This window comes from Myxocyprinus asiaticus, chromosome 16 (genome assembly GCF_019703515.2).
Source record: "Myxocyprinus asiaticus isolate MX2 ecotype Aquarium Trade chromosome 16, UBuf_Myxa_2, whole genome shotgun sequence".
Lineage (NCBI taxonomy): Eukaryota > Metazoa > Chordata > Actinopteri > Cypriniformes > Catostomidae > Myxocyprinus > Myxocyprinus asiaticus.
The window spans coordinates 38,332,051-38,351,591 of NC_059359.1; the positions used below are offsets into that span (position 1 = coordinate 38,332,051).

Sequence of the window (19,541 nt, forward strand, 5' to 3'; positions counted from 1 at the left end):
GGCAATCATGTCATAGTATATAAGGAGTCTCCAAAAACAGCCTAGTCCTTCAAGAGCAAGGATCATTTGAGACTAGTCAATTTGCCAACAGATGCTTCAGCAAATAATCCAGCACTTTGAAAACAATGTTCCCCAAAGACAAATTGGAAGTATATTGGTCATTTCACCCTCTACAGTGCACAATACAGTTAAAAGATGCAAGGAATCTGGTCAAATCTCGGTGCGTAAAGGGCAAGACGAAAACCATTTCTGAATGTGCCTGATCTCTGATCCCTCAGACATAACTGTCTTAAAATATGGCACTCATCTATAATGGATTTCATGAACATGGGCTTGGGATAACTTCAGTAAACCTTTGTAAGTCAACAGTTCTCGCCGCTGCATCCACAGATGCAAGTTAAGACTTTACTATGCAAAGCAGAAGCCCTACATCATCACTGTCCAGAAACGCTGCCGACTTCTCTGGGCTCAGTCTCATCTTAGATGGAAAGTAGATCAGTAGAAGAGTCCACATTTCAAAAAAAGTTTTGAAAAACAAAGCCGTCGTGTTATCCGGGCCAAAGAGGAAAAGGAGCATCCAAGCTGTTATTAGCCAGGGTCTATGGGCTAGGGGTGTGTCATTGCCAATGGCGTGAGTAACTCGCACATCTGTGAGAACACCATGAATGCAGACAGATATGTAAACATTTTGGAGAAACATATACTGCCATCCAGCACCTTTTCCAGGGACGTCCCTGCATTTTCCAGCAGCACAACTTCAAACCACATACTGCTTGGATTTCAAGTGCATGGCTGTGTAAGCAGAGAGTGTGGTGCTAGATTGTCCTGCCTGCAGTCCTGACCATCACCAATTGAGAATGTGTGGTGCATTATGGAGCGCACAATACAGCAACAAAGACCCCATACAATTGTGCAGCTAAAGACCTACATAATGGATGAATGGGCAAGAATTCCACTTTTTAAATTTAACAAAATTGTGTCTTCAATGTCCTAATGCTTAATAAGTGTTATTAGAAAATATTATGTTTCACAGTGGTAAACACATATAGCGGCAGATGAGTAAAGCATTGATTAGGCAATACAAAAAGTGGTTTTGAAGGCAGTATATTGTTTATTTCCATGTCATTGAACTTATTGCATTGAATCATTGACCTACAATTCAATCTGTCCAAGGTAGGACACGTCTATGTACACATGTGTCTGACGGAAGCTTTTTTATGATGCTATGTCAAGTTTAAAAAGTTTGAATCATAGAAAAAAATGTTGTTTCCAGCTGTGTTTGAATGCAAGAACGTGTGGTTTGTTAACTGTTCAGCTGCACGTTGTCTGTTCAGCTGGAGTTGTGTTTGCTGCCCCTGCGACCGAAACATGAAGGTGAACATTATTGTCTGGATACGTAATTAGTTATTTTTTTATTTTATTTTTTATATAATTTATCACACTGAATCAACACATTCAGTCACAGCCCTTGTTGTTTCCAAAATAAAATTATTGACTTTTATTTTTCTTTGTACAAAAACAAAGACAAATTCTAGAAATTGTCTATATGGCAGCGGCCTCAACAGTTGAAGGTAGAGAACATAGTGAACATATTTCTGTATAATATGCTATTTTATTATGCCATTGATGCCTGGAACATTTCTTTTTGTTCTTAAACATTTTGCAAAAACATATAAAGGAGAATTTATGAAAGGATAAACATTTACTATTATAAAAAACAAAACAAAAAAGCAAAGCCGTTTTGGCGTTATAAGTGATGCCATAGAAACAAATAACTTACGAGGTCTGAGGACGCGAATGGCTCAGAGTAGAACTTCCGAGTTGCCATCTCGTAATTGCAGTAATTCCGACATGACGTGAATGCACCAAAAGACAGCGGTTGGATCTTCGGATGACACGCAGCTCATATCTCTGTCTCTGAGAGTTAATGAAACACCTCGTGATTGCATGATTACAGTGCAGCATGACTTTCACATTATTTGACCTGACGGACAACTAGTTGTCCAGTGCGGTTCTGTTCACACAATACAGGCTTGCCGAGAATGCGATTGTGAGACATGAAAATTTGTCAATGTCAGTTTGATTATACAATGCGTTTGTCACACTCGTAAATAACTGTCTTGTGTGTGAACACAACTGTATTAAGCACTCAAAACAGGTCTGACAACCGTATTCTGTGAACATGGCCAAAGTTCTCCCATATTCTACTTGAAAACGGAATGGTGCTCGAGGTCCAACCTCAGTGAGAAGCATCATTTGACACCATTTCCAAGATGGCGGCAAATATCAACGTCAAAATAATTATAATGTGATATATAAAACCTTAATTTTCCCTTGTTGTCAACTTTTATTTATTTTTTATTTTTTTATATTAAGTGAACACAAGCATTTTGTAGACTTTGTCTGGAACCCGTCATATGTACACAAGCAGACATAGTCGTTGTCTCGCTGTTTTTTTGCATCGCACAGCATGAGCGTTGCCTTGTTAAGACGGTATGTTATGATAAAAATGGTTCATCTTGACCATGATGAACCCTTGACCCTTCGTTCGTTTCCATTCTGTGAAAACCTTTAGAAAATATGTCTCCAGTGGCATTCATGTAGGACTACGTTAAAACCGACTAGTCAACTAGACAACCCACCAGCTTGTCGATTTTGGAAATATGTAATTTTGCACATCCCGTTTAATACCCATTAAACCTTAAAATATCTTGTTCATTGTTGCATTGCACATCTTGTTTGCATTCTCTCTCATTCACTGTTATTATTGAGGCAGCATTTTCCTGGAATTGTCTAAGGCAGGACCTGAAGTAAATAGATTAACCAAAATGTAGCCTGCCCTACATTAATATCAGCCCTCAACATGAGGGACTGTAATCTAAATTCTATAAATAGCCAGTCGTGACCTGACCTCCTGTGAGGGACCATATAGGGCACGACAGCAGTACACATGGATTGGTTTGATGTGAAAACATTGTGTGGAGAATTCATGCCCATTGGGATTACAATGAGTTTAATTCATTTTGCTGGGCCATATCACATTAAAGTGGGCCCCTGGTGCAGCCCTATTCCCAGTCCAATGGGCTTCAGCTGCACCCAGAACACACTGTGTGTGTGTGTGTGTGTGTGTGTGTGTGTACACATATATAAGGGACTTAGAAGGACACATCTGTGCGTGTTTTCTTTGAGGCTGAGTCATGTGACCTGTATTCCTCCTTTAATGGTTGGTTTAATTTGGCAAAGTGCTGGAAGATAGATGTACCCTGCTAAAGATCATATAATGCCAAAGCGAGATGCCCATAGCATTTACAAGTCTTGCTTTATTCAGTTGTTCATCTTTTTAAAGAACGATTTCAGCAGATTGAAAGGACAACTGCGAGTCATCTGCGTTATTGTAAAGCATTGTTGGGAAAATCTATATGGTAGGAGTACTTAGTCTGAATTTGGAAATGTATTCCTTGATCTTTTTATCTCCTTGTTTTAGGTCATGAAGTTTAGGATGTGACCTTGTTGCATCTACATTACCATACAAACTATGTTAGTTAACATTTACCATGTTTCTGACATTAAGTCACACACCTGCCCCCCTAAGATGTGCAGAATGCTGTTTATGAGGACAAATTTAATTTCCCAAAATGTACAAGACTTCCCTTGTATTTCCCACTTGATTTGTCTCTAATGTTCTCATGTTTTGCTTTCACTTCCCTTTGAAATGGTAACCCCCCCCATCTAAAATCAATAGCTGCCATATTGGATAAAATATTTCCACTGAGCAATTCTGGGATTAAATAATTGGAGAATGATATACAGTGCTACTTTACATGTTGGCCAACATGCAGTGTTTGATAAGGCAGCAGCATTTTGCTGCCTAATGTCTGGAATATTCTTCTCACTGAAATGCATTAAACATTAAACATTAAAAATGTTGTCTTGGTAGGTAGCTCACTACTTTTTAGGTCAGAGCAACCTATCTAGACACCATTTTAAGACATAGGTGTGCTCCCAACAGAACTGTTCACACCATTTAAAAAAAAAAAAATGTATTTATTTTTGCATCTGTCTGTACTGTACATTTTTTATTTATATATTTTTTCTTCTGTGTTAACATGAAGAATAAATGTGTGATGTTTTGCTTTTTTTCCAGCATCTTTCACAAGGGTGACAAAACATGACATGTAAAGTTAAAAGAACTTCAGTTTTTAAATACTCTTGTCAAGACACCTGCATTCAATTTTTCTAGTACAAGAGTACTTTTGGTTTGAGAGGTCACTTTGGCAACAAAGTGTTTCTTAGATGCCTTTTTTTTTTTTGACTCAACTGTAAGGCAGAATTAATTTTGGTATTCATTCAATGCTGAAAAGTGTTTAGCTGTTTTTTGTTTTGTTTTTCTCCAGCATCTCACACATGAGCGTAAAGTTTTTTTAGACTCTGGGCCAAGTTTAAAAGAACTTCAAAATGTAAATACTTGCATTCAGTTCTATTCGTTGCACTAGGTGTCGAGCATTTTCTAGTTCAAGAACACATTCAGTTTGACCCTTAGGCCTAGGGTTGCCACTTTTGAAGTTATAAAATATGGGACACTCTCTCTAGAGATGTTGACGGGCTGACTGAAGTTTTCAGATGGTCCCTTACCACACCCTCCCCAGTTTTAGCAAGTTTTAGCACAATGTGAGGACTTTTCAGATGGTCCCTTACTCACCGTAGGCACAATTACCAATGAATATCAAGGTTACATAAATTATCTTGAACAAATTCGCAGTCACGCCATCATACGAGACGGTTCCTTACTCACCATTGGCACAATGTCCAATGAATATCAAGGTTACATAAATGATCTTGAACAATTTCGCAGTCACGCCATCGTACAAGCTTAAATACAGGACAAATTGCTTCCTGTATTGATTCGATACAGTACACATAATTTCATCTTTAAATACAGGACGGGTGGTAACCCTACTGAGGGACCTTAGGCAACAAAGTGATTCTTAGCTTAACAACATGCTAAAATTATACTCTATTAGATCCAATTGCACTTCACATGGGGAGAACTATTTGTGTTGCATTTTGATGTGCTGCCTATGTGGAGCATTCTAAGTCTGTCACTTATAAGGTTCCTTTTCTATTAAAATACTGCCTTAGAAGATAGCTGCCTATGCAGTCAGTAGCAAGCAAGGCAGCTCACTAGGTTTTGGACCAGAACAAATATTAACATGCCCATAATCATTTGGTTCTGCATCTGTTAAAGCTGTGGTTACATTGTAAAACTTTTTGGAGGCAAGCTCCAGCTTTAATCACTGTAATTAGACTCAACACATTGAGAGGTGGCTTGAGGCCCATGTAGGTGAGCTCCACAAATCTTGTTTTAGCTCAGCACTTTTATTCTGCATTATAGCTGGAAGGGAAGCAATGCTGGGCACTTTGCTCTCTGAGGCTTATGATACACTTTTGTGGTGGTTGAGGATTTTGAACTCGCTCCTCTGAGCTCTTAGACACTGTCCTGACACTATGTCAGAGATTTGGCCTGCGACAGAGCCAGTGTCTCTGTAGCCATTTGAACTCTGGCCAGACAGGGGTTCATCGACAGTGGTGATAAAAGATGAGACAACTCTCAGAGCTTCCGTCCAGTTTTGCTCTCTGTGGTGCTAATTCAGCAAAGCTCACACAAACAAACATCACAAACTTCTTCCATGTAGCTGACCTGTTCTCTTGTCAGCCAGTTATTGATCATTGTTCTGAAAAGCATTGCCTCATCATTGCACCAAACTCATCCAGACAGAGCTTTACAACTTGGAACTAAAGAGATGGTGCTGTCTCCAAACTTTGAATGTACCCTCAGACCATGGTCCTAATGAAGCACACCAAGATTTATTTCAATAGGACAAAGCATTGCTGAGATACAGCCTCAAATCCATTTTCACATTGACCTCGTTAACTTTGCTGTAACTTAAACAAAGGCGAAAATCTAAATTCTGTATTACCATTTCTGTACGGCTTGGTCTGGAGAATATTTCAAGACATTTTTTGGACAAATCTGACAAAGTTTGAAGGATGTGAAACTTTTAAACTTTAAACATCATAATCCAAGATGGCAGCCACTGTAATGGGCAGAGTTTTAATGTGAGAAGTCCATTTGAATCATCAATAGGAGAGTAATCAGACAAAAAAATAATGGTGTCTCTAGGACAAACGGTTTAAAAGTGAATGTTTAAACTGGTTGTGGTGCTATGGAGTTTGTCCTAGAGGTCCCAAATTTGCTATGGGGACTTTTTTTACGACCACCCTTATCAGTGTGCCAAATTTCATAATTTTTCTAAAAACGGTTCTATGGACTGCCAAAGACTCCCATTGGGAGGAATAATAATAATACTAACAGATACAATAGGGAATGTGCTTAATTGTCTTGAAAATAATGTCATAATGCAAACAAAAAAAAAAAAAAAAAAAAAAAGTCTTAATGGTCTTAAAACTGGCTTCATTGTCTTTATGCAAAATATAATTTATTTTAATTTGGGTGGCAATATTACCTGGGGATTTCTTGACAGTTTTCTTCAGACTGACACAGCTCGAACATTTTCCATTTATATTTGTATTTTGCCATCTTCTGGGAAATTATCTCTGGCCACAGCTCTACAGTCTGTTAAGGAAACTTCAAAGCAGAACAGGCATGTTGGTCTTGTTAAAAGGAGCCTTGATATCAGTCATGCTTAGCACTGTGTATCTAATGCCCTCAACATGCTTTACGATGTTTATAATCTACACATTGTTGATAATGTCTACTCTCTCTCCCTCTCTCTCACAGCTGTTTAAATGCTTGCACATACTGCAAAACCAAGCACGCCAGGGGAGATCTGGCCAGTTACCCCATAGAGGAACTTGTGGAAAGAGCCAGACAGTCCTTTCAGGGTGAGTTCAGTCAGGCTGCTTCCATCATCACTTTCCCCTATTTAATCATCTCTTTCCCCTATTTTTAGGCCTAATACGCCCCCTTCAATCTTTAAACCTAGATCACTAATGAGGCAAGAGAGTACAAAGTATACTTTTTTCCTTGTATTCACTTCCAGTGGTATTCAATTTAAATAGTACTCGAGGCAAGTACAAATTCCACAAAATTTTACCTTAGTAATGAAGTACGGTTACTCGCATAGTATTAAAGGGTTCTCAGCATCAGTTGCAAGGCAAAGATCAGTTTAAAACCAGTTTTTTTTTTTTTTTTTTTTTTTTTTAATCCCTTGTAATAATGTTTATTTCATTATGGTAATCAAAGTCATTCTCTTTACGAGACACATCAATAGCAGATAAAAAGAATGATGTGTTTTTAAGAGCCTCCTTCAACCCAAAGCTGGTTAAATACTTATCGCTTTGTCTGAGCTCTAGTACAGTGTATTGATTGGGGCCAAATAAAGGGCAGCTTTATTTGTCTCTGACACATGCTTATGTTTTTTGGTCTCAGAGATAATGCCCGTCAGCAGATGTGCCAATGCATCTGCTTTGGGCTGCCAGCCATGTTTACACACACAGCAGCCCTGATCCCATCTCCCCAGGATAGGATTTGATTGGATTGAGGGGTTGTGTACCTCTTTGTACTCTAGAGTCTCTTTGTATGGGAGCTGGCTCACTTTATCACAGCTTTTATTAGAGAGCTGCATTCATTAGAGGTGTGCTGGGACTAGATTTTTAGTCTGTGCTGTTTCATCACTGCAAAAATCACTCTCCTTAACTGTGTTTAGTGTTTATAGCTCTGCAACATTTTAAGAGGCAACCAGACATGAAATTTGAGGTGTGTGTTGGTGTGCAAAGGATTGCACAATGCTGTTTTGTGTGTTCCATGCAGGTATTGGCAATATATTGAATGTGTTCACAATTATATAGCAGACAAAATAAAATTAAAGGGATATTTCACCAAAAACAAACATTGTTTTTATTATATACTAACCATATTTCATTCCAAACCCATAAGACTTTATTCTTTGGAACACAAAATGAGTTTTAATGATAATTTAATCCAGTCCTCTTTACTTAATTCAATAAAATGGCAATAGAAAATGACTCAATATAGCAATTAATAAAGCACCCAAAAGAGTCATAAAAGTAGTCCATGCATATTCCAAGTCTTCTAGAGGCCTATAATCACTTTGTTTGATGAACTGACCATAATTTAAGTTGTTGTACACTCTCAAATCAAATCATTGATAAACTATGTAAACATCACTGAATCCAATATGGCAGCTACATTGATAACCTCAAACTTCATTGGTTCTTCTGCGTGATAACGTTTGGATTCAGACGCATGAACTACTTTGATGAATTTACATTTTTGGGTGAACTATTCCTTTAAGCAACATTGCAAATCTTGTGACATTTTTAAAGAACTTTTATTTGGCCATTAAGTTTACTAAAGAGCATGTCATTAGACTCCAATCCTTGCAAAGGTTTTTTTTTTTTTTTGGGCTGGTTGAGTGTCAGTATGTCACGTTTGAACTGTATTGAGAAATTTGCATTTGTGTGTGTGTGTTTGTGGATTTGTGTGTTTGTCTTTGAATATTTCTGTTTTAAGTGTGTGTGTGGACATTGCCGAGAGCCTCTTTGGGTCGTTCTGCTTATGTTTTTGAGACTTTCACAGTTCCTGTTTGAGTTCTCGTGATGTGTGTGTGTGTGTGTGTTTTGTTTTTATTTTTATTTTTTTACTGCAGACAATATCAGTGGTTTATAAATTATTATTTAATATGTCCATTACAGTTCAGAATGACATATACATACTATTTTTTAAACAATATGTACTATTGGTACAGTGCACAGTATGCATGAGGATGACCTACTACATTTGTCAAATCTCACAATGCAGTGCACTCGACCTTCCTTTTCCAGTTTGAATGAAAAAAAAAAGTTCCATGACTCATTATGTGATCAGACTAAGAGAATTTATGACATTATTACACAACATTGGATTAAAAAAAAATAAAGAAATAATAATAATACATTATTCCACCAAACTTGCAAGTTCCCAGACATTTCTGGGGGAAATGGCCCTAGCCCTCACCCTCCGATCCAACAGGTCCCAGACGTGCTCAATGGGATTGAGATCTGGGCTCTTCGCTGGCCATGGCAGAACACTGACATTCCTGTCTTGCAGGAAATCTTGCACAGAACGAGCAGTATGGCTGGTGGCATTGTCATGCTGGAGGTTCATGTCAGGATGAGCCTGCAGGAAGGGTACCACATGAGGGAGGAGGATGTCTTCCCTGTAACACACAGCGTTGATTGCCTGCAATGACAACAAACTCAGTCCGATGATGCTGTGACACACCGCCCCAGACCATGATGGACCCTCCACCTCCAGATCGATCCCGCTCCAGAGTACAGGCCTCCGTGTAACACTCATTCCTTCGACGATAAACGCGAGCCCGACCGTCACCCCTGGTGAGACAAAACTGCGACTCGTCAGTAAAGAGCACTTTTTGCCAGTCCTGTCTGGTCCAGTGAAGGTGGGTTTGTGCCCATAGGTGACATTGTTGCCGGTGATGTCTGGTAAGGACCTGCTTTACAACAGGCCTACAAGCCCTCAGTCCAGCCTCTCTCAGCCTATTGCGGACAGTCTGAGCACTGATGGGGGGATTGAGTGCTCCTGGTGTAACTCAGGCAGTTGTTGTTGCCATCCTGTACCTGTCCCGCAGGTGTGATATTCGGATGTACCGATCCTGTGCAGGTGTTGTTACATGTGGTCTGCCACTGCAAGGACGATCAGCTGTCCTTCCTGTCTCCCTGTAGCACTGTCTTAGGTGTCTCACAGTACGGACATTGCAATTTATTGCCCTGACCACATCTGCAGTCCTCATGCCTCCATGCAGCATGCCTAAGGCACTTTTACGCAGATGAGCAGGGACTCTGGGCATCTTTCTTTTGTTTTGTTTTTCAGAGTCAGTATAAAGGTCTCTTTAGTGTCCTAAGTTTTTATAACTGTGACCTTAATTGTCTACCGTCTATAAGCTGTTTGTGTCTTAACAACCATTCCACAGTTGCATGTGCATTAATTGTTTATGGTTCATTGAACAAGCATGAAAAACATTGTTTAAACCCTTTACAATAAAGATCTGTAAAGTTATTTGGATTTTTACAAAATTATCTTTAAAATACAGTGTCCTGAAAAAGGGACATTTCTTTTTTGCTGAGTTTATATATATATATATATATATATATATATATATATATATATATATATATTCAAAATAAAAATAAAAAAGTGCACAACAAAACAAAACTAAATAAAATAGTAACACAGTATCGTGACAACAATGTAGCATACTCAAATTCAAAACTTCATTGCATATTTCATAGTTTCACGTACTATTGTAAATAGTATGCTTGTTTACCATTTTAAACAAAAACATTTATTGTTAAACACTACATACATTTACACCTATTATTTAAAAAAGAAAAGTGTAAAAGTGTACAATGTACATATACACTGCATAGTATAAGCAGAACGCTAAGATAATACTCTGGACATAAAATGTGTATTGTTGCAAACTAGATACTGTTTCAAATACTACTTTATGTATTTTTAATTTTATTTATTTATGTATTTTATTGTGTTCAGTGTACCTATGCTCTGTGTAGTATGGAGTAAGTAGTTCAGTAGTATGGAGAAAACAGTACATTTGTATACCAACTTTTATTGCATACTAGACACTGTTTCAGACACTACATTATTTCAAAAAATTGTGCAGTACAGTGTGTGTGTGTGTGTGTATGTATATATATATATATATATATATATACTATAATTTTCTGTATATCACAAATATTGCTGTATGCAATACCCCAGTATTTAATTTGGAACATAGCCCTAGTGTGTCTAGTGAGAAGACTGCAGCATATTTGGCCAATTAAGAGAAACCAACAGCTGTTCCAAGTACCTGTAAGGGCAAAATCCATGCTCATGGGTAAACACCCTGCAATATAACCCACCAGTTCACTCATAATGCATAACTTGTATGGTTATATGCATACAGCACTCAAAGCAGCTTTATTGCAATACATGAATGTACAACACACAAATGTATGATACACACCTGCACAGATGGTCTACATAAATCGTCTCGTTTGACAACAAGCTCATTGAAATATGAATGTGGAAATAAAGAGCAACACTTACATGTTTACACAGTATCACCATATTCTGCTAACATGAGGTGATGAAGGTTAAGAGATGGCATAAAAGAGAAAACGACTGTGAAATGCCAGCTGGAGGGCTTGCATTTCTACACAGAAGTAGAAGCGAAAAAATAAACAAGCCATTTCATGAATAAAAACCTGAATTATCTGCTGCATGAAAGGCAAAATATGTTATATATGCATTTGCCTTAATATTAGCTACCTGCTGCAATATTCTCTTAACCTTCTGTCAATGCTCATCTTCCTCTCCTGAACCCGCAATTAATTGTAATTCTCAGCTGTGTTACCAAAGTGAGGATTTATTTCATTTGCGCTGAACTGCAAAAATATTTCTATGGATTTATTCAGATTTGATTTGAGCTAAATTTGCAGTCAGCGGCTGCCATTTTAAGCAGGTGATTTGAATGATTTAAAAGGCAGGGGGAATAACTCCAGGCGCTTGCTCATTCGCCGTCATTTCCTCAGAAGCATTAACCGTACAGCAGAGCAGAAAGTGAAATAAATTTGAGGGTGGAGATGTAATCTGTGTGCTTCATTAGGAGAGGACAGCCACCCCTCCTGTCTGCCCTTCACATGGGTAAAAGTAAGGACGGAGAGAAGAAAATACATATTGGATGCTTTGCATGATGATTTTTGGCCTATATTGCTGTCATTCTCAAATGTGGGTTGGGTGTAGGATGGCACACCATCTTGTGCTTACGGTTATGTTCTTAACAGTAGCTTTCATACCAATGCAACATATTTAAGCAATATCACACAAGCAAAAGTGCTGTATTGCCCTATTCAGCACGGCTGTGATTTGGCCGCAGGCACGAGGATGGTCAGATGCGTGACATTTCAGTGTGGGAGTAATGAATACTGTATTTGTTCTATATTTGTTGCATCATCTCTTTGATATGTGAAAACTAAAACATCAAAGTATATCAGAATATATTCTATTCTATTGTTTTCCAATTGTCTTGAAAATGTTCTGAAAATTTGATATTATTTGGGCTTTTTGTAGATCCATTTGCAAGTGTCGGGTCTCTAAAGACCCGGGAATGTTATAATGTTTGGTGTAAACACCCATGCATTTAAAGGTTAAAGCCCATATCAAGGCCCAAGTGGGGTTGTGGGGTGCTCCTGGTCAGCAGTGGTGAGTACCTACCGACAGTGTTCCAAGGAGTGACGAACCACAAACCAGCGACTGGGTGTTGGGCGCCCAAGCCTTATCAATGCTTGAGGGCAATGAAGGTCTACTAAGTCACAGAAAATTTTAATGATGGTTACGGTAGGGGCCTGGGTAGCTCAGCGAGTACTGATGCTGACTACCACCCCTGGAGTCACAAGTTCGAATCAAGGGTGTGCTGAGTGACTCCAGCCAGGTCTCCTAAACAACCAAATTTGCCCGGGGTAACCTCCTTGTGGTCACGATCAGTGGTTCTTGCTCTCAATGGGACACATGGTAAGTTGTCGTGGATCGCGGAGAGTAGCATGAGCCTCCACATGCGGAGTCTCCGCGGTGTAATGCACAGCGTGCCACGTGATAAGATGCGCGGATTGATGGTCTCAGAAGCAGAGGTAACTGAGGCTTGTCCTCTGCCACCAGGATCGAGGTAACCGCACCACCTCGAGGACCTAAGTAGTGGTAATTGGGCATTCCAAATTTGGAGAAAAAAATAATAAAATAAATAATAATAATAAAAATGGTTACGGGAGAAATGTGTCACAACACACAGTGCATCAAACCCTGCTGTCTATGGGGTTGCAAAGACACGGACCGGTCAGAGTGCCCATGATGACCCCTGTCCACCCTCAAAAGTGCCTACAATGGACACGTGAGCATTGGAACTGGACCTTGGAGCAGTGGAAGAAGGTTGCCTGGTACGATAAGTCCTGTTTTGTTTTACATCACGTGGATGGCCGTGTACCTCTGTGTTGTTTACCTGGGGAAGTGATGACACCTTGATGCACTGTGGGAAGTTCTGTGATGCTCTGGGCAATGTTCTACTGGGAAACCCTGGGTCTGGCCATTCATGTTGACGTCAATTTGACACATGCCACCTTCCTAAACATCATTGCAGACCAGGTACACCCCTTCATGGCAATTATATTTTCTGATGGCAGTTGCTTCTTTCAGCAGGAGATTGCGCCCTGCCACACTGCACATATTGTTCGGGAATGGTTTGAGAAACATGATGAATAGTTCAAGGTGTTGCCCTGGCCTCCAAATTCCCCAAATCTCAATCCAGTTGAGCATATGTGGGATTTGCTGGACAAACAAGTCTGATCCACGGCAGCTCCACCTCACATCTTACAGGACTTGAAGGATCTGCTGCTGATGTCTTGGTGCCAGATACCACCGGACACCTTCAGAGGTCTTGTAGAGTCCATGCCTCGGCGGGTTGGCGCTGTTTTGGAGGCACGCGGAGGACCAACATCATAATAGGTGGGTGGTCATAATGTTTTGACTCATCAGTGTATAAGCTTAATCAATCAAATTATCCTTGACAATCAATCAATTATCAAATAATCATTAACATCCCTAATAGAGAAAAAAAAAAAAGTCCCACAGAAACTGCAAACACTTTGAATGTTATTTAGGCTTGCTTAATTAGTTTCCCTCTTTCTCTCTTTTTATAACCCCACTATATGTTTCTGTACATCCCTTTTTACTGTCAGTCTCACTTAGCTTTTCTCAGAGGTCAGTAGTAACGCACTATATTTACTCCGTTACATTTACTTGAGTAACTTTTGAGAAAAATACTTTGAGTAGATTTTAAAGTGGCTACTTTTTACTCTCAAATAAATATATTTTACTTCGTTACAGTTCCTGTCGTTACATTACTGGGTTTAATTTTAGTTAAAGTGTAATTTATTGAGAGATTATTGAATGGGACTTTTACGTCAGCAGAAGTTCACACAGCTGTGCGTGCTGTCACATACTGTCACTCAAGCCGAGTCTGTCACTGTTGCAGCATCAAGCTCTTCAAAGTGAACCAATTTCTTCGTTCAGACACAGTGAGTGCTCCGCGACCGGGGTTGGTGCCCCACACAGGCTGCATACTCTGCGTTTAGAGAGCGGCGTTACTGCTGTACAGAACTAATAATCTAAATAATTTTGACACTGAAAACTGTAACTACACTGAAAAAATAATTCACACAGGACTTTAAAAGCAATGAAATAGCGAAAGTAGGCATTAATAAAGGATGATCTTGAGTCTCTAACTCAAACCCTCTAGCACCACCAACTGCCCAAAGTCTCACATATGTTTATGCTAATAACTTTTGAACCATAAGTGCTAGAATCAAAATTATTTTTTCCTCTGATTCCTTGGCTCGGGACGAATTGATACTTTTTCAAACTCCTCCTAGACCAGTTGTCCGATTTGCACGAAAATTGAATCAGATCCTCTTCAGACGAGGCTGACAAAAAGGCTGGAAAAAATTAATGGAATTCAAGTTTATTAGTCAAAAGGTTCTCGAATAACGCATGAACAAATTTGAAGTAGAGCACGCCAAATTGGACATGAGGCTATATCTCCACAATGCTTTAGCATATTCACACCAAACTTGGTGTGTGTTATGACAACTATGACCTGAGGATACCTGCACAGTTTCGGCACAGCATCACCTAGTGGTCACGAGATATGAAAAATGCATGTTTTTGCTTATAACTTCTGAAGGTTTCACCTAAAATCACAAATCTGGCCTTGTTAGATTCTGTGCATGATGCAGAGTCGAATGATAACAAATTGTCCTATGTCGGCCATTTTGGGTGTCGGCCATTTTTAATTTTGTTGTAAAATGCTTCATTTTTCAAATACATTGACATATCTTTACGAAACTCGTTATGTGTTACAATGCCCTGAAGGTACCCAAAACGTTTTGGGACAGCGGCACCTTCTGGTCAAAAGTTATACCAAATTTTCATAAAATGCTAATAACTTTTGATTTCTTTGTGCTATTGTCATGAGATCAGTCTTGGTAGATTCCGTGGGTCATGCCGAGAATGTGGATACCAATTATGCCATGATCAATCGAACTTCCTGTCCGCAATTTTGAAATCCTTTAAAAACCTACTTTTTCGAACAACTCCTAGAGCGTTTGTCAGATTTGAACCAAAATCGAATCAGACCAACTTCAGACCATTTCGTGTTGATAGACCAAACTATTTTCATTTAACACAACAATGAATTTGATGGCACGGTGCCAGAATGGTTTTCAGGCTCTATCTCGGCAACACTTTGGCATATTGACATGAAACGTTATATGTGTCTTCATGACCGCACCTTGACCATACCATATCAATTTAGTGACAGCACCACCTGTTTGTCAAAAGTAATAAGCTTTTATGTCCCATTGCAATTGATAATATTCATGGTTTTTCAACCATTTTGCCTAAAATCATGACCAGATTGCTTTACTTATTTTTTGCCATTGTTGTGCCTAATAATGGTTGATGTGCGTTGCCCCTTAATTACTGCTTGCATCTATATTTATTATTATTATTATTATTATTATTATGTAATACATGTTAAATGTGTTATGAAATATACGGGAGCTAACGCCCATTATGTCATTTGTGAAAGTAACAAGTTACTCACTACTTGAGTACTCTTTTAATTGGATACTTTAAGAAATTATGTATGTTAGTACTTTTTTTTTTTTTTTTTTTTTTTTTAAGTAATTGTACCTTTACTTGCATACAGTTTTTGGCTAGTTTACCGACCTCTGGCTTTTCTTATGTCTGTTAATAGCAGCTGTTATTACCGAGTCCATCCTGTCTTATTCAGTCTGGCTTAGACATAGATATTTCCTATGTGTATGTTTATCGGTCTCTCTGAGGGCTGTCTGGAAAGAGTCTCTTATGATCTGAACATCAGAGGCTGGCTCAGTGTCAGACGCTCATCCATAGATGTGCTTTATACTGCTGTGTATCCTATAGAACATTTTCTCAAAGCACAAATGGTGCTCGCTCCATAGAATGCAACTACCAAAAGAGGATGATCTGACTGTATAGTCTAAATTTACATGTAGAAGTGAAGATTTGGAGAGCCTCAATGTTATTAAAAAAAAAAACAAAAAAAAAAAACATTTGATCGGTTGGATGAAATGTTTAAAACACAAACCCAGGTCTCTTTCCTTGAAATACTGTAGTGCAGAGTGTGTATTTAACACTGGCCTTCAGCATGTTAAGAGTCTCATCATCAGCAATAGATCCATTGATTCAACTGTGCTCCATTTATTGAACTCAGCCAAGACTTCACTCAGATCTTCAGGGTAACTGCATACATTCACTGTAGCTCTATAAATACACTTCATTTCATCCATTTGAAAAGCTGATCTGCGATGTGACGGTCAATAATTGCTGAAACTTGAAAGTGAAATTGAGTTTATTCAGCATTCAAAGGACAAATCATTAATGCATAGATTCAGAGTTTAAGATTGAATTAAATTGAATTAATCTTGTTTTTAGTGAGGCTTATATATTTTACTGGAAAACAAGACAAAAATACAGATTATTACATTATTTTTTGTAGTGCATCAGGTCATCAGAACCCATTTCTTGGCAGCCTGGTAGAAATTACCTCCTCTGTTTTCAAATGGACCCTGATATTGAAATTGGCATACAGCACTGGTTCTTAATTCTTGGACAGTCAGATTAAACTGTGCATCCCAGTTCTTTTCTTGACATGTTTGCAAAGTCTACACCCGTTGTTTAAGCCAGATCTGAGATACCCATCATAGTCTAGCCGCTGTGTTCACACACCCTGCTCTTCGTGATCATTAGCCATTCAGCCACAGCATTATTAAATACAAACACATGCATGCCTCGTTCTAATACAACATGGATCTGACTTGGGTTTGTGTCTTTCCCTCGTTGCTGGCTTTGGTCATCTGTGTAGCTGTGAAATGGAAATTAACCCTCTCATTATTTACACAGCAGTAGGGAGTCTATTACTTTACAGTACTCTAAGGTGTCCATATGCACATCACCTCCTGATCTATGCTATGAGTGATCAGCTTTCTTTTCATAACCGTACACTTAGGAGGCTTCTGTGGACTTTTTTTTTTTTTTGCTTTCCTTCTTACATTTCCTGACTTTTCTAAACATGTCAACATAAGATTTTATGAGGCAGTCCTTTGTAGTGCTGTAACAACTAATCGATACTAATCAGTGTTGAACATAATCGACTAATCGAAAAAAAAATATATCGATTATGTACAGTGTGCACAGTGAAACTTCGTCAGTTATGTCACTTTACAGTAGTGAAAAACAAAAGTGGTTTCATGATAAAACTTGTTTGAGACCAGTTGAAGCAGAAAAACACAACCCAAGTTGTCCAGCTCACAGGAGCACTTCCTGTTAACTTCAAAGATCATAAGCATACAGTTTAACATGGGTTGCCATGTGTGGTAAATACGTTGTTTAGCTCTGAGATCCTTTCACTTTAACGTGCTGAGTGAAATTGGCCAGGTTGCTAGGGAGGGTAGAGTCACATGGGGTAACCTCCTCAAGGTTGCTATAATGTGGTTCGCTCTCGGTGGGGCGCATGGTGAGTTGTGTGTGGATGCCGTGGAGAATAGCGTGAAGCCTCCACATGCGCTATGTCTCTGCGGTAACGTGCTCAACAAGCCACATGATAAGATGCAGAGTTTGACTGTCTCAGACACGGAGGCAACTGAGATTCGTCCTCTGCCACCCGGATTGAGGCAAGTCACTACGCCACCACGCGGACTTAGAGCACATTGGGAATTGGGCATTCCAGATTGGGGAGAAAAAGGGGAGAAAATAAAAAAAACAAAACAAAAATACAAAACAAACATCTATCTATAGCATCTATAAACTATCATAACCATCACTGACACAAAAAAAAAAAAAAAAAAAATAAAAATAAAAATGAAATTAAAATGGATGGATGGATGGTATAGGTGAACAAATAATCTCTGTTACATAAGGTAAAATGGTAAGCATTAAGGTTAGATTTACCTTTAAGCCTCATGGACTTTGCACTTCAGCAGTAGGTTTATTGATTTGTGCACTAAGCACATGCCAAGACGAACCTATCAACAGCATGTGAAATGAGCTTGTCCACTGGTATGGCACTTTAAGAAGTTATCATTTATTTAGCGCTATTCATTTATTCATGATCATTTGTAAGCCAGTTGGACACCAATAATGTCTCATTAAGAATTTGTTTGATCTGACCAGTTATCAGGAAAGGACCTCACATACAATGCTTTTGAATTAGCTCTCAAACCCCTGAGAGTGGGGGAATTGAATGCCAGTACACTTCTGAAGTGTTCGGACCAAATCAAACTTCATGAGTAAAATTTGTTTGCTTGGAGTATTTCTCAGAAACCATTTTGAGATGTGCAAATGTTTTGTCTTGCACGAGTGGACCTGCCTTAACCTTTTTGATTAGATTTATAATGTGTCCATCTAAGAATCACAATAATAATTTTCTAAGAGCAAATCAACCTTGTTTTAGCCTTCTTCACAGGTTATGCACGTTTGTTTTCCATTGCGTAGGGTAATTTTTCATTTGTCCATATCTGTGTTCCAGATGGCATACATTATACATTTGTGGGATGCTTAGAAGTGAGCCCTTCAATATGACTTGTCCAAACTTCCTGTTTCAATAGAAAATACCCCAACACAGGAAAGAAAACTGCAATCAAGTGTGTTATGTCTTTAAAAGGGCTTTGTGGGTAACCTTCCTTGATTAACAATATATCGTGGACTTCCCAGTGTTTGGTGGTTTGCTATTTAAACACAAAGCTACGTGAATGAAAGCACACAAAGCTCCCAATGCTCAAAACCACACCATAAGGCCTGTTGGGTTCTGTACGAGTGTTGAGTTATTTAGTCTATTGGCTTGCCATATGCTCCTCTGAGGTCTAGGAGTAAGTGGATGGGTAGTGAAAGTGCTGGCATAATGCTTTAGGGCTCGTCTGCGGACGTGAAACTAATGAGATGTGGTGTTAGTTGACTCCTGTGCGAGTTGAGTCCACTCTGGGTTAAGTCCAAGAGCCTCACTTCCAACGTGAACCCGACCGTGAGTCCAGCAAGGTTCAGACAGGGTAAACACCCCAGTTTCTCTCTCTCTTTCCCTCTCTGGCCGGCTGTGTTTACTCATTTCTGCATTGCTGGCTGGTCTGGGTGCTTAGCAGTAAATGAGACACACATGGGAAATGATGGGACAGGCCTCAGACTGCCAGTCCAAAGCCTGCAAACACCTCCAGATGTGCTGGGCGTCTCCAACACTGAGAATAAGAGCTACAGTGGCCCCAAAAAGTATTTGGACAAAAAGGTGAAGTTTTTAATTTTTTGATGTTCAAACACGTTCTCCTATCTCGGCTTAATATACAGAGACAACTTATAA

General features: G+C 39.0%; 1 protein-coding gene across 1 annotated transcript in view; it reads left to right on the top strand.

Moving 5' to 3' along the window:
- LOC127454388 (threonylcarbamoyladenosine tRNA methylthiotransferase-like) overlaps nt 1–19,541 on the top strand; it is a 594,560-nt gene that overhangs the window by 295,909 nt on the left and 279,110 nt on the right. Inside the window, exon 8 of the mRNA XM_051721568.1 lies at nt 6,800–6,903. Within this exon, the coding sequence (XP_051577528.1) occupies nt 6,800–6,903 (104 nt within the window). The remainder of the gene's footprint in view (nt 1–6,799; nt 6,904–19,541) is intronic.